Source organism: Leptodactylus fuscus, chromosome 2 (genome assembly GCF_031893055.1).
Source record: "Leptodactylus fuscus isolate aLepFus1 chromosome 2, aLepFus1.hap2, whole genome shotgun sequence".
Taxonomy (NCBI): domain Eukaryota; kingdom Metazoa; phylum Chordata; class Amphibia; order Anura; family Leptodactylidae; genus Leptodactylus; species Leptodactylus fuscus.
The window spans coordinates 188,777,811-188,792,121 of NC_134266.1; the positions used below are offsets into that span (position 1 = coordinate 188,777,811).

General features: G+C 43.7%; 1 protein-coding gene across 2 annotated transcripts in view; it reads right to left on the reverse strand.

Annotated features, from left to right (window-relative positions):
• Window positions 1-14,311, reverse strand: part of NALCN (sodium leak channel, non-selective) — a 356,507-nt gene that overhangs the window by 70,644 nt on the left and 271,552 nt on the right. For both annotated transcript variants that reach the window (XM_075265321.1, XM_075265319.1), the window contains one exon: window positions 2,933-3,074. In XM_075265321.1, coding sequence (XP_075121422.1) covers window positions 2,933-3,074 — 142 coding nt within the window. The remainder of the gene's footprint in view (window positions 1-2,932; window positions 3,075-14,311) is intronic.

The following is a 14,311-nucleotide window of genomic DNA, read 5'->3' on the forward strand; positions in this document are numbered from 1 at the left end:
GTAAGGGGGATGCACGGGAGAAATCTTGGAGACGGTTGTGTGAGGAGCGGATGAGAGCAGAGCGGAGTAGGAGGTCATTGGAGGATCTGAGGTTACGTGTGGGCAGGTAGCGGGAGATTAGGTCAGAGATATATGGAGGGGACAGGTTGTGGATAGCTTTGTATGTTAGCGTTAGTAGCTTGAGCTCAATTCGCTGGGCTATAGGTAGCCAGTGGAAGGACTGGCAGAGGGGAGCAGCCAATGAAGAACGGGGGGTGAGGTGGATTAAGCGAGCAGCGCAGTTTAAGGTGGACTGGAGGGGGGCGAGGGTGTTAGCTGGGAGTCCATGGAGAAGGGTGTTGCAGTAGTCTAGGCGGGAGATTATGAGGGCCTGGACGAGCATCTTGGTAGTTTCCTAGGTGAGGAAGGGGCGAATTCGGTGGATGTTCTTGAGCTGGAGGCGGCAGGAGGTGTTGAGGGCTTGAATTTTTGGCTTGAAGGATAGGTCAGAGTCCAGGGTTACCCCAAGGCATCGGGCCTGTGGGACAGGGGTAATTGTGGTTCCATTAACTTTGATAGACGGGTCAGGTGGAGGGGCCATACAGGATGGGCTGAAGATGATAAACTTGTTTTCTCCATGTTGAGTTTGAGAAAGCGGGAGGAGAGGAAGGTGGCTACGGCCGCTAAACAATCTGGAATTCTGGCCAGCAGGGAGGTAATGTCTGGTCCAGAGATGTAGATTTGGGTGTCATCGGCATAACAGTGGTACTAAAAGCCATGAGATTCTATGAATTGGCCCAGGCCAAGGGTGTAGATGGAGAACAGGAGGGGTCCTAGGATGGAGCCCTGGGGGACACCTACAGAGAGAGGGCGAGGTGAGGAGGTGGTGTGCGAGTGGGAGACGCTGAATGTGCGGTTGGTGAGGTATGAGGAGATCCAGGAATGGGCCAGGTCTGAGATACCAAGGGATGAGAGAATTTCTAACAGGAGGGAGTGGTCAACTGTGTCAAAGGCAGAGGAGAGGTCGAGGAGGAGGAGGACAGAGTAATGGCGCTTGGCTTTGGCGGTTAGCAGGTCGTTAGTGACTTTTGTTAGGGCAGTTTCAGTGGAGTGCCGGGGTCTGAAGCCTGACTGAAGTCTGTCAAAGAGCAGGTTGGATGAGAAATAGGAGGAGAGTTCGGAGTGGACGTGTTGCTCAAGAAGTTTTGAGGCGTACGGGAGCAGTGAGATGGGATGATAGTTGGCAGGAGAGGACGGGTCGAGGGATGATTTCTTAAGTATAGGAGTGACAGTGGCGTGTTTGAAGGCAGAGGGGAAGGATCCACTGGATAGATTGAAGACATGGGTTAGGGCTGGAGTAATGACTTCAGCGAGTTTGGGGATGAGATGTGACTGGATCGGGTCGAGCACGCAGGAGGTGAGGTGGGATTTGGAGATTAGGGAGGAGAGTTTTTCGTCAGTTATGGAGGAGAAACAGGTCAGGGATGAGGAGCAGTAAGTAGTTGGGTAGAGGGGTTGTTGGGGGAGTAGGGTGAGACTGTCTCTGATGGTGTCAATTTTAGTTTTAAAGTAAGCGGCAAAGTCGTCAGCTGAGATAAGTGATGTCGGAGGAGGGGCAGGAGGACGGAGGAGGGAGTTGAAGGTTGAGAATAGCTGTTTGGGGTTGCGAGAGAGTGCAGATATGAGTGTGGTGAAGTAGACCTGCTTTGCAGAGGTGAGTGCGTTCTTAAATGAGAGAACTGCTTCTTTGTATCTGAGGAAATCCTCCTTGGAGTGGCTTTTCTTCCAGAGGCGCTCTGCAACCCGCGAGGCACGTCTCAGTTTTTTAGTCAGGTCAGTGTGCCAGGGTTGTCTATTGATCGGTCGGGCTCTGGTGTATGTGTAGGGGGCCACAGAATCAAGGGCTGAGGTAATGGTGGTATTATAGAAGGCAGAAGCGGCATCTGTGTGCTGTGTCCGATATACTCTTATACCAACCGATCAGTGCTGACTGTAGGGACACATCCCTATGACAAAGGTATGGTAACACCAAGTTGTCAGTTTACGTTCATGAAAAAAACATCTATGAGCATCTGTTTTTATGGCTGTTTTACATCAGTTCTTTCCCTTTCTTCATGGTCAAGTGACCTGTTGAATAATGGATGCATTTCATTGGTCTTTCATTGATCAGTTTTAACTAGGGTTGAACCAATCTTGAGATTTCAGGATCGTTTTTAAAACCTGATTTCCGATCATTTTCCATTCGAACCCGATCCCGATCCCAACGCAAGTCTTCTTCCTATGTCTGTAACACTAACCTGGGAGGCGGGGGCAGCGAGAACAGCGGGGACCAGACCAGCGATCTGTGCAGGTAAGTGTTAGCTACCAGAGATGTTAGCTAGTCTCCCATTAGAATGAATGGATGCAGCCGGCGCGCAGAGGGTTAAGCGGTCGGATGCCGGCACAGGCTGTGTGTCTGCTGCATCCATCCAAAACATGGTTAGCTTTTCCCACAATGCTTGGCCAGTAGCAAAGCATTGTGGGAAATAACCTCCGACCTTGATCCCGCCTAAAAAAAATCGGGATTGGAATTCTGATCGACGATGGTGAAATTTACTTGATCGCCAATCGGAATCCGATCTTTTCCGATCCCGTCCGCTCAACCCTAGTTTTAACAGTTACTCGGACATACATCCATTAATAAAAAATTAATTAATTGTGTGAATAAGGCCTAAAGTATTCTTCAAACCATGTTAAAACCATGTTCAAACCAAGAGATATTACCATCTGGGAGATTTATGTGATATCTAAAGAATAATATTCACTAGATGTGATATGTTGACATGTTATTGATGCTCCAGATAGAAACAACATACAATTTATACAATTTATAGTATAATCTGATATTAGCTTAACATATTCTAATTAACATTAATATAACATACATTCTAAAAGATATGACAGGTATTTTTACCTTTTGATCAATATACTTATTTTCTTCAATCCCAGATCGTTTCGAGTGATCACAAGAAGAAGAAGACGCCGATGGAAGTCTTCTTAGAAGGCAGCTGGTGTCTTGCTGTTGACGGTCAATAAACTGTTTCATAAAACTTTCCCTTAAGAAAAATAAAAAATTAATAATAAATTAGGGTTATACAAATTATGTATATCAGAGATCTGACTTAAAACATTACATACCTCTGTGATCATCATATGACCACCATAGATCCATAAGACCTAAACAAGGAAGGTTCCTAATAAACAACAGTCCTTTAGGCTAGGATCCCACATAGAGGACTTCAGCGAAAAATGCTGGAGTAAAAAGTCTGGTGGAAACGCATCATGGTTTTTCCTGCAGCGCTTTTCACTTTCTGCTTCAATTATACCTATGGTATATTTGATGGATGGGCTTGCAGTGACTGTTAGCGTCCATTCACACGGAGGAAAATGGTGATCAATTTGGTGTGGAATTTTCCACGCTGAAAAAAAAGCCTCCCATTGATTTCAACTTTTTTTCCCCACTAGTGGAAAATTCCGCTATTGGAAAAAAAGCTAGTAGAACCCATTGAAATCAATGGGAGGCATTTTTTTCAGCGTGGAAAATTCCACACTAAATTTCTCACCATTTTCCTCCATGTGAATGGACCCTAAAACATTGTGGTTTTTCCAAGGCTAAACCGTGACATTTACGCCATGTGGGGCCCTGGCCTAAAAGGGATATTAACAGGATCATTAATAAAATTGTAGCTTAATTAAAGCTGATGTGTTTTACCTAATACATTGCTTAATCTTTTGTGTTCTTCTCAGTGTCTGCAGCTCATTGCATATGTTTTGGGCCACTTCTGCTATCTAGCTGCAGTGGAAAAGGTATATGTATTACTAAACCCAAAATAAAACAAACATACGGTATATAAAATGTACTACTATTTTTTTTTTTTTTTTTACATGTGCATTTTAACATGATTTATTCAATATTTAGCTAAACTTTCTCTAACTATTTATATCCAGGATTAATATGCAATTTTGTACTGGAAAAGTGAAATTGCTGGACTATGTTATGTTGGATTAAAGACTAGACCTCCCTGGAGACATCAGGAATCGGTCCTTGGTATTCAGCTGTCACTATGAAAATGACATCATTCACACAAAGCTAGAACATTTTAGAGGTAAATTGTCTCTTAATATATAGAAATGCAACTGTTATATGAAAAATTGCATTTGTGGCACTTCAATTAAAGACATCCTAAACCTCTGTCTTGAGACCTAAAACAAATAAATGTCAAGAAAGGATTATTTTATCAAGGGCATTGAAATCATACATGCTAATAATGTGTGAAATCTCTCAGGTTCATCAAAGGACAGAAGGGTTTTATCTATATGTGCATGCCTATAAATGTGCATTAGTGTAACATCATACGTAACCTTCACTGTCACAATTTTGTGATGCAAAGTAATGAGGGTGATGTTAATCTCTGGTTCACATATTTATTCTATAATATTTAGCATTAACTATAACATTACCAGTTAAAATGTTAATAGTTTATTAGTGTTTTTATATTACCTATTTTTATATAGTAAAAAAGTCAAAAAGAGCAGCTGTGTCAACATCTTATAAGAAGTGAGGAGTAGTAAGGACAAACTCACAAGTGGCAGATCTGACTTTTCTTATCTGAATGCAGCTTGCAGAAATATTTGTGCTTCATGCCAAATGACCCCATTTAGATGAAAGGAACTGTTTTCAATCTCATTAAATTCTGCAACAAATCTGAGTGTGAATACACCTTAAAGCCTTATTTTCTCTCTTCTTTCTCTTAAGCTGTTCAAAATAATGTGTAAAAAAAAAAAACCCTCACAGCATACTGAATTTTTTACTTAAATTAAACCAACATTTCCATATATTTCCAATCTAATACATGTACGATACTTTAACGCTTCATCAAATGGAGAACTTGTACATATAACTTATATATACTATACTATAGAAAAAAAAAAACACATCACATTCTTCTAGAGCCATTCAGCATGCTGAACCAGTTCATTCAGATATTACCTTAGGGCAGTGTCTTAATATAATTTTTAATTTAGCATTTGTGTCTTTTTGGTTATTAGCTACATTACCGTGTTTCCCTGAAAGTAGGACACCCCCAAAAGTAAAACATCCGGGGGGTTTCTGTTGAATTGCCTAATATAAGGCACCCCCAAAAAATAAGGCATGCCCAAAAATCATTGCAGACAGCTGAACACTGTGCGATGTGCTCCGTGTGCACAGGAAAGCCGGCTGCTGCCTCTGCTGTGGTATCCACTGTCCCTTCTGTTGTAGGATGAGCTCTCCCAGCTCATCCCAGAGGCAGAGGCAGCAGCTGGCATACAGAAGAGGCAGCAGCCGGCTTTACTGTGCACACGGAGCACATCGCACAGTGTTCATCTGGCTGCAATGCCAGTGAAGTGACACTCTCCAGCGCAACCGCCGGAAGCCTCACTAAGCCCCGCCCACCACTTCCACTGCCGGGATGAACAACAGCACCAGCGCTCTTATCAAGATGGGAAAGGTAAGTAGGATACCTCCCCCCCCCTCCGCTACACTACCTAAGGAAGTGACGGCATGACTGCCAGTTGTCATAAGACGTCAACCGAAAATAAGAGAGGTCCTATATTTAGGATAACAATTTGATATAAGACACTGTCTTATTTTCAGGGAAACACAGTAGTATGTGGTGATACAATGATCTTCAAAGCCGCAATATGTTATGTATGAAGTAGTAGGAGTTCCTTACACTCTATTTAGTCCTTAAGGAAATTGATTTGTCCCAATCTCATCTTTGCTCTTACATCACATGTGACCTCCTTATAAATCACATGTCACTATTATTAATTAGAAACACAATATGCAAAGTAAGGTTGAAAGAGAGATGATTTCTGCCATATGTCTGTAGAACTGCATTGAAAGATGTACAATTTTCATCCTTACGTGCATTACATAAGAGGCTTGTTTGGAAAGAAACCATAGTATTCCCTATGAAACACTTATTTTTGAATATTTGTTACTATGGATATTCAGCTAATAGCTAGAATCCAAAAATAATGTGCTATAACACTATATCACAACATAATGAGCAATAGGTGTCAGCAGAAGCTGGGGGAGCCAGGAGCCGGGAACTCCGTCAATGCTTTAATTATGATAGCTTACAGCCAGGACTCATGGGAAGGACAGATCCTCAAGCTGGAGCGGTCAGCTCTGAAATACAGATATTTGGTGAGGAAGTCTATTATGACATACTGTACAGGGTTCAGGGAGGTAACATGTAGAATATTTTGGGTGGATTTGGGAAACTCTTCTACTAAAAAACCCATCTGATTTCTGGTTACTACTAGAGATGAGCGAGTAGTATTCAAACGAGTAGGTATTCGAACGAATACTATGGTATTCGAAATATTCATACTCGGTCGTGCTAGTGGGAGAAATGGCAGCTTGCTGTTACAAGGGAGCTGACTTTTTTTTGTCATAGGAATGAATTGACCAGCGTTGATTGGCCAGTGTACAGCATTTGGCCAATCAACGCTGGTTCTGCCGGAGGCTTGTCTGTGAGGAGGCAGAGTCTAAGATTGGACCACAGCAGTCTCCATTGTGGTCTGATGTTAGACTCTGCCTCCTCACAGATGAGCCTCCGGCAGAACCAGCGTTGATTGGCTGAATGCTGTACACTGGCCAATCAAAGTTGGTCATTGCATAACTATGAGAAAAAGTAAGATCCCTCGTAACTAGGGTTGAGCGATTGTGTTCGGATAAGATCGGATTTCAATCGGCGATCGAGAAAATTTCACAATCGCCATCGGAATTCCGAACACGATCTTTTTATGTGGGATCGAGATCGGTGATCTTTTCCCACAATGCATTGCTTAGCCTTTACACTGAGTATACGCTGTATACTCAGTGTGAAGGCTCCGCTGCAGTTCCATAGGAATTAATGGAAGCAGCCGGCACACAGCCTTAACCCCCTGCACGCCGGCTGCCTCCATTCATTGGAATGGGAGGCTAAACTAAACATCTCTAGCAGCTACTTACCACTAGAGATGGCTGCTCTGGTGCCCTCCTTCTTCTTGCCTCGCTGCCCCGCCTCCCAGGATAGTGTTTAAAGCGCTAGGTAGGCGGGGTTTGTGGCTTAGGAGAGTGTGGGCGGGTACAAGGCGGGGAGACGTGACGTCTCCTCTCCCAGTACCCGCCCACACTCTCCTAACCCGCCCACACTCTCCTAACCTGGCAGGGAGGGGGCAGGGAGCAGCGAAGCAAAGAAGAAGGAAGGCACCGGACCAGCCATCTCTGGACGTAAGTGGAGACCAGGGGGGACTAAGTAGCCAGAGGATTAAAAAAAAAATCCTCTGGCTACTTTAGTGATTCACTACACAGCGTGGATTCTAACAATTGTTAGATTCCATGCTGTATAGTGAATAGGATTGCTTTTAAAATCTGATCTCCGATTAATTAAAAAATCCCATTGACTTGCATTGGGATCGGAATTGGGATTGAGATCGGGTTCGAATGAAAAATGGAAATCGGATTTTAAAATCGATCCTGAAAAGTCAAGATCGGCTCAACCGTACTCGTAACCGCAAGCTGCCAGCTCTCCCGACTAGCAAGGACGAGCCTTCTGCAGAACCAATGTTGTTTTGCCGCAGGCTCGTGTTTGCTAGTCGGGAGAGCTGGGAGCTTGCGGTTTACGAGGGAGCTTACTTTTTATCAGCGCAACTGCAAGCGTTATGCAGTTAAAGCGCACGGACCCAATAGACTATAATGGGGTCCATGCACTTTAACTGCACAGCGCTCCTCCTAAACACTCTCCTCCTGCTACTCGTGGACTTGGTGACTCTCCTTTAGTCGAATAGTGGTGGGATTTGATATTCGATCGAGTAGTCGAATATTGAGGCTCTACTTGAAACGAATATTGAATCTCGAATATTTCACTACTCGCTCATCTCTAGTTACTACTGTCATGTTCCTTTAAGGAGTGGTTAGGATTACTTCCATACACAGTATTTGCACACTACCTAATTATTTAGTTTAGGTCTTTTAACCACAGCTACTGCTAGATTGGCCCCATTCAGCTGGTAGTACTATCTTTGTAAAGTAGAAAAACCTAGTAATAGTAATGAAGAACAAAAAAGTACTGACGTAGGTGGTTTGTAAATATAGCAATTTTTTTTTTTCTGGAATTACTCACTACAGAGTCCAAGACTGCAAATAATATCAGCACAAGAATTATGCATCAAGAGCTTCGCGAAATATGTTTCTAACAGCTGCCCACAAGCCAAAGATCACAAATAAGCAATGTATTTGTAAACTGGGGTGGTGTAAAACCATGCCGCCACCACTGGGGCTGCAGAAAGGTGCTTCTGGAAGTCTTCTGGATGAATCTGTGTTTGGCCAATTCCACAATAACCTTAACAACGGAAATGTATGATGTCATAGGGAGCCATTTACATGGCCAAAATGTAGAGGAATTTCAGTTGGACATCCGCCTCAGATTCCTCTTCATTTTCCGAGCCCCCCACCCCGACACCCTGCAGTAGGGGCCAAATCAGAGTTCCAGCTTTCTGCCACTGATTAGGCTCAGATGGAAGAACCTGATCAATGGGGAGTCTTGAGCCATGGACTCTGCATTAGCTGTGGAATCCGAGGGCTGATCAAGCAGACACTTATTTTTTTCAGTGTCCTGCTTCGATCTCTGCCTGCAACTGAAAGCAATGGGAAACTGAATCAAGGCGGAATATGCTGCTAATGTTGAGCTGGAACCTAAGAGTATAGTCTAATGCTATAAAATCTGTGATAAAGGTACAGGTTTTTGTCTAAGCCTTTAGGATAACCACATAATATTGCATCAATTACTGCTGCCAACGTTGTGGCAACAGTTTGAGATGTATTCTTTCTCCAGCTTGATTGTATCCACTACACCAAACAATGTCCATAAAGACAAGATAAGTTTGTTGGGAAGGAACTTAACCCTAGAACGCATGACGTTAAAAATACATAAATTTTAACGTATTGGGGGCCTTTTAGCCCCCATGCAAATAATATAGAAAAACACACTTAAATTACTTTCACAAGTTTATTTCAAAATTGTAAATTAAAATCTGAATAGTGGGCAAAATTTTTATTATAATGGAGCAAAAAGTTAAGCATGCAGGCCTAAAAGGCCCCAGGTATGCGTTCTAGGGTTAAAGGGGTATTCCCATCACGCTTGATCACCAACCTGCATGCTGTGTGCTCTCTTCACTTCCTGGTTTTCTCGGTACATTGGTGGACGGGGTTTCACTTGCTCTGCTATCTGCTATGTTTGCAGTCAGTCATGAGGGATTGGTTGTAAATGAATTACCACAGTATGAAGCTGATGTAGAGGCTGATGTAGCAGAGTTGGATTTGAGTCAGTTTGTAATACATACAGAAGTATCAGACTCTCTATCTCAGCCCTTATCAGCCTTATTCAATTAAACCGACTGATAAGTGGAAGAGCAGGAGATAAGAGCTCAGAAATCCAGGAGCTCTCACTCCCTCCTCCCCTATCTGAGGAGCTCCATTGCTTGTCTGTGGCAGAGACATACACAGCTCAGAGCTGCTCCCAACATTCAGCCACTCCCTCCCCCCGCTGAGAGCAGGCAGCTATGTCACTTGGGGACTGAGCAGATAAGCCCGTGGTCCGGGGCCCGTGGTCATAGAAACGCATGCAAACAATGAAGTGAATAAATTAAGATAGCGGCCAAACAAAGCAGTTTTGATAAAGCAATGTATTTAGAAAAAGTCTTATATCCACATAAACTAGCAGTATAGATAGGATCCTTGTTATGGGACATCCCCTTTAAGTAGCTACACAGACCCCTGACCTCAACCCAACCCCACCAAATACCTTTTTGATACACTGTATATTAATTGTGAGCCAGACATTCTTGTTTAACATTAGTGCCTAAATTCACATTTTCTTTTTTTGCTGAATGGCCACAGATTTGCACAGACACACTCTAAAATTGTGCGAAAAGCATTCCCAGAAGAGTAGAGGCCGTCATAGACATTATATTAAATTCCATGGGAAAGGTGCGATTTTCAGGTTTCAACATACTTTTGGCCATTTTATGTAGGTTTATGTAGTGACATGTTAACATTTACCTGGAAGGTATGATTTCTAGACAGTGCATGTATATTATATTCTACAAATGAAATCCCTGTAATCTAGAAATTCTGTGTAGTATTTATTTCTGGTATAGAACTACAGGGCAGCAGAATTTGCATTCTTACAAAGCCATATGCCTTATTTTTGGGAAACTATTTTATTTAGTAGTACATTTATGACGTATGCTAAGAAAGTTGAAAAATATCTGCAAATGGTGTCCCTAGTTGTATGTGAATTCAGAAGCTTAGTTCTGAATAGCAATAGTGCCGACAATTTAGCCATCACACCGGTCTAATAATATTGTGGGCTCTTGACCTACAGGTCAGTGGGAAGTTTTATACAATTTTAACACATATTTTTAGCCTGAAGTCCATTCTCCTCTCCATCAAAGGTGATTGTGCAAACAGCGGAGAGTATTCAGATTGCTAACACATTGTAAAAGCAAATGTTTCTAGGAGTGATGCTATACTTAGACAACAGCACGTGTGGAAATTGCAATATCGCATCATGTATTTTACATTGGAGATAAATGAGACAATACAAAACAGCTAGAAAATGTAAAAAAAAATGTCAAAAAAGATGTGCCACTTTCAGTTAGTAGTGAAGGATAAAGCTATTTTTTTTTTTTTTTTTATGTCTAAGCTGTTCTTATTACTAATGTCCTCTCCAGAACACTTACTCGTTCCCACTAAATGGTCTCCTTAGCCTTATCTTTCAACGCGGTCATAATGGAGGGTTCTAGTGCATTGTGTTGGCATGCTGGCTTATGGCCGATGAATGCAAATCCATTTCAATATTTTCTGGCTAGATGCTACATTCATTCAACCATAAATACATTTTTCGTTGTGCTGTAGCTCATACATCCTCCAAATACCAGAGAACCAATGCTATGCCTTATAGTAGGGATGGTGTATTTGTAACGTGCAGAATGAATCCCCCGCACTGTGGAAGCTGCCTGTGTCCTAGTCAGGCTATCCTCATGTGACCAGTGAGTGATGTGCATAATACAGCCACTAGTTAGTGCTGTTGCACCACAAACGAATACTATATTCTAGTAAAAAGAGGGATATGAGGAGAAGGGGCCTGGATTTGGTGTGTACAGAAGTGGACCTAAAAAAAGAAACTTATGGGCCCATCTTGGCCAGTCAGTCACATGCCTAAATTACAGTGTGTATATACCTGCCTGGAGGGTGTGTGTGGTAGTCCCTGTTTTGCTGGCTGCAGCAGCAAGGCATTGGAGAGAACAGACAGAAACCAGGAAAGAGCACCAGGCAGTTGCAGAGGTATCAGTGCAAAAGCAGTCTGGGGAAGGGGAGTAACAAAAGGGCCTACCTCACAGTCAGGGAGCAAGCTGAAGCACTGACAATGGCTGACTGGGAAAGAAGGTAATAGCCACTGAAACAATACATGGAAGAAGAGGGAGATTCCTTCCCTGCACATGTGATGCTTTACAGGTACTGAAGATGGATGAGCAGGCCAAAGGTGTATCAAGCCATAAGAGACCATGTCAAAAGATGATAGGCTCAGACCCGGCCTAAAGTTAAGAGAACGCAAAAGGCAGCGCTCACCCAAAAAACAGACTTTATTTGGCACAACGCGTTTCGGGCTCCTCAGGCCCTTTTTCAAGTGCAACAAATTTCCTTCCTCTGAACAATGGAGGACATTTTTTTCGGGTGAGAGCTGCCTTTTGTATTCTTTTTTGAAGAGTGTGGTCCCTATTAGCTGACTTCTTCACGTCCTATGACGATACTACAGCTGCTACCCCCCTCGAATTCTACATATGTTTACGCTTATAGGTTGTTGTGAACTACACAACCTTTTAAGGTGAGCGGCTATAATCTGCCTTTATCGTATCATCTCTTCTCTTGATATTACTACACTAGGGTCGGCTCGGCACCCTGTTCTCTTTTTTTACTCTTTAAAGTTAAGAGAAAGCACTGGCCGAGTAGTTTGGGAAACAGTTGGGGAGGAGACAAAGCCAGACCCCAACATTCCCTCCTGGCCAATGGATCAGACCCTAACAACCACCATACTCTGGGAAGATGGCTTTCCTGGGTAGTGGATATAGCTGCAATGGAGGGGAACTTGAGACACACACATCTGTTATTGCCCCTGTAAGCAGGAAGGTTCCCCGTGGGGCTAGAATACATTTAGAGATTGGCCACGATTTTGAAAAATACTTTAGCATTTATGTAACTGTGTTCTGTACTGTTGAGTGATGCATGCATATTCTTTATACAGTAATGCTGCAAATTTTAAATAGAAGCTAGACCTGGTTTATTCCAAGGTATCCCATACATGCAAGAAGCTTCTCTTCATCAACTCCTTCGTCCACTTCTGTATGTGGACTCCTTTCCAAACATAGTGGATACACACAATTCTCTTATGATAAACAGCTTCACATGAATGGTATTTTGCAGAATGACTGTTATGGAATTGCTTGGACAGCAATTCCCCAGTAGCTGCTGGAAACCCTGGAGCGGAGCACAAGAGACAGTGAGCCCTAAGCTGAAGCCCCCCACTGTCCCTTCCTACTGCCAGGGCCCTATCCTACGTAATAGTCGGCAACTCGAAGACGATCCCTTCCTATATATGTGATACACAAAACGCAGACAAGACGAATAACAACAAAGGGAGGTCAGCTAGCCAAGGGTCAGGAAACAATCGAGCAATGCAGCGCCAAATCGAAGTCCAAAAGAACAGTCAGTAGGGAAAGCCAGAGGTCAAGGGTTAGAATACAAATAATAACAGCGACAGAAAAAAGCAAGTACGCACAAGGCAATAGCAAGCACAGTGTGAATATGAGCCAAGACTAAATAGGGAGGAAGAACCCGCCCTGAAGTTAATAGGTAGACAGGCTGTCAATCACACGAATTAACCACTTCATGAACAGAGGCAAACAAGGGCAGAAGACGGGTGTGGTGGAAATTCAATCACAGAACTAGAGCAGTGTTCATACAGTGCAACCAAAAACTTTAAAGGGATTCTACCATTAAAACCTCTTTAGAAAGGCTATTCGTCTCTTACCTTTAGATGTGATCTCCACTGCGCTGTTCCTTAGAAATACCGGTTTTTACCAGTATGTAAATTAGTTCTCTGGCAGCGATGGGGGCGGGCCCAAGCGCTGAAAATGCGATGGGGGCGTCCCCACTGCTGCTCGAGAACATGATCCTGCGACGCCTCTATTTTCGGCTGGATCCTCTCCTTCTCTGTCATCTTCCTCCTGCACCATCTCCGACGCCTGCGCAGTTGGCTCTGCCAGTGAGACACCAGCAGAGCCGACTGCACATGCCGGCCGGTGGCCATTTTTGGGAGGCCGCTCTTGCTCTTGTAGTTAAATGCAGGAGTGGCCTCCCAAAAAGGACTGCCGGCTGGCATGCGCAGTCAGCTCTACTAGTGTCTCACTGGCAGAGCCAACTGCATGGGCGTCGGAGGTGACGCAGGAGGAAGACGACAGAGAAGGGGAGGATCCAGCCGAAGATAGAGGCGTCGCAGGATCGTGTTCTCGAGCAGCAGTGGGGATGCCCCATCGCATTTTTAGCACTGGGGCCCGCCCCCATAGCTGCCAGAGAACTAATTTGCATACGGATAAAAACCGGCATTTCAAAGGCGGAGATCACATCTAAAAGTAAGAGACGAATAGCCTTTCTAAAGGCTTTTCCAATGTCTTATTCACTAAAAAAGAGGTTTTAATGGTAGAATCCCTTTAAGCAAAGAACCAAACTGCACACGCCTCTTGCACCGCCGCATGCGAGCAGAGGGTGGTGCAGTGACCCGAACAGGCAGAGATTGTTACAATGACTTTATAACAAAAATGTTATACATGTTACAAGATCTTAATGGGTTATGTAAACTGATAAACAACACTGTATCTAGTAAGCAAATTATAGTACACAAATCCAATAGCCGCTGATTGGAGATGAGCGAACACTAAAATGTTCGAGGTTCGAAATCCGATTCGAACAGCCGCACATTGTTCGAGCGGATTTCGAACCCCATTATAGTCTATGGGGGGAAATGCTCGTTTCAGGGGTACGCAAAATTCGATAAACTTATACTTACCAAGTCCACAAGTGAAGGTCTGGCTGAATTCTCCTTGAAGTCTTCTCCCGGCGCAGCGCCCCCGCGGCGTCTTCCGGCTGGAATTCACTCTGCTTAGGCCCGACGCCTGAGCAGAGCCGACTGCGCATGCGAGG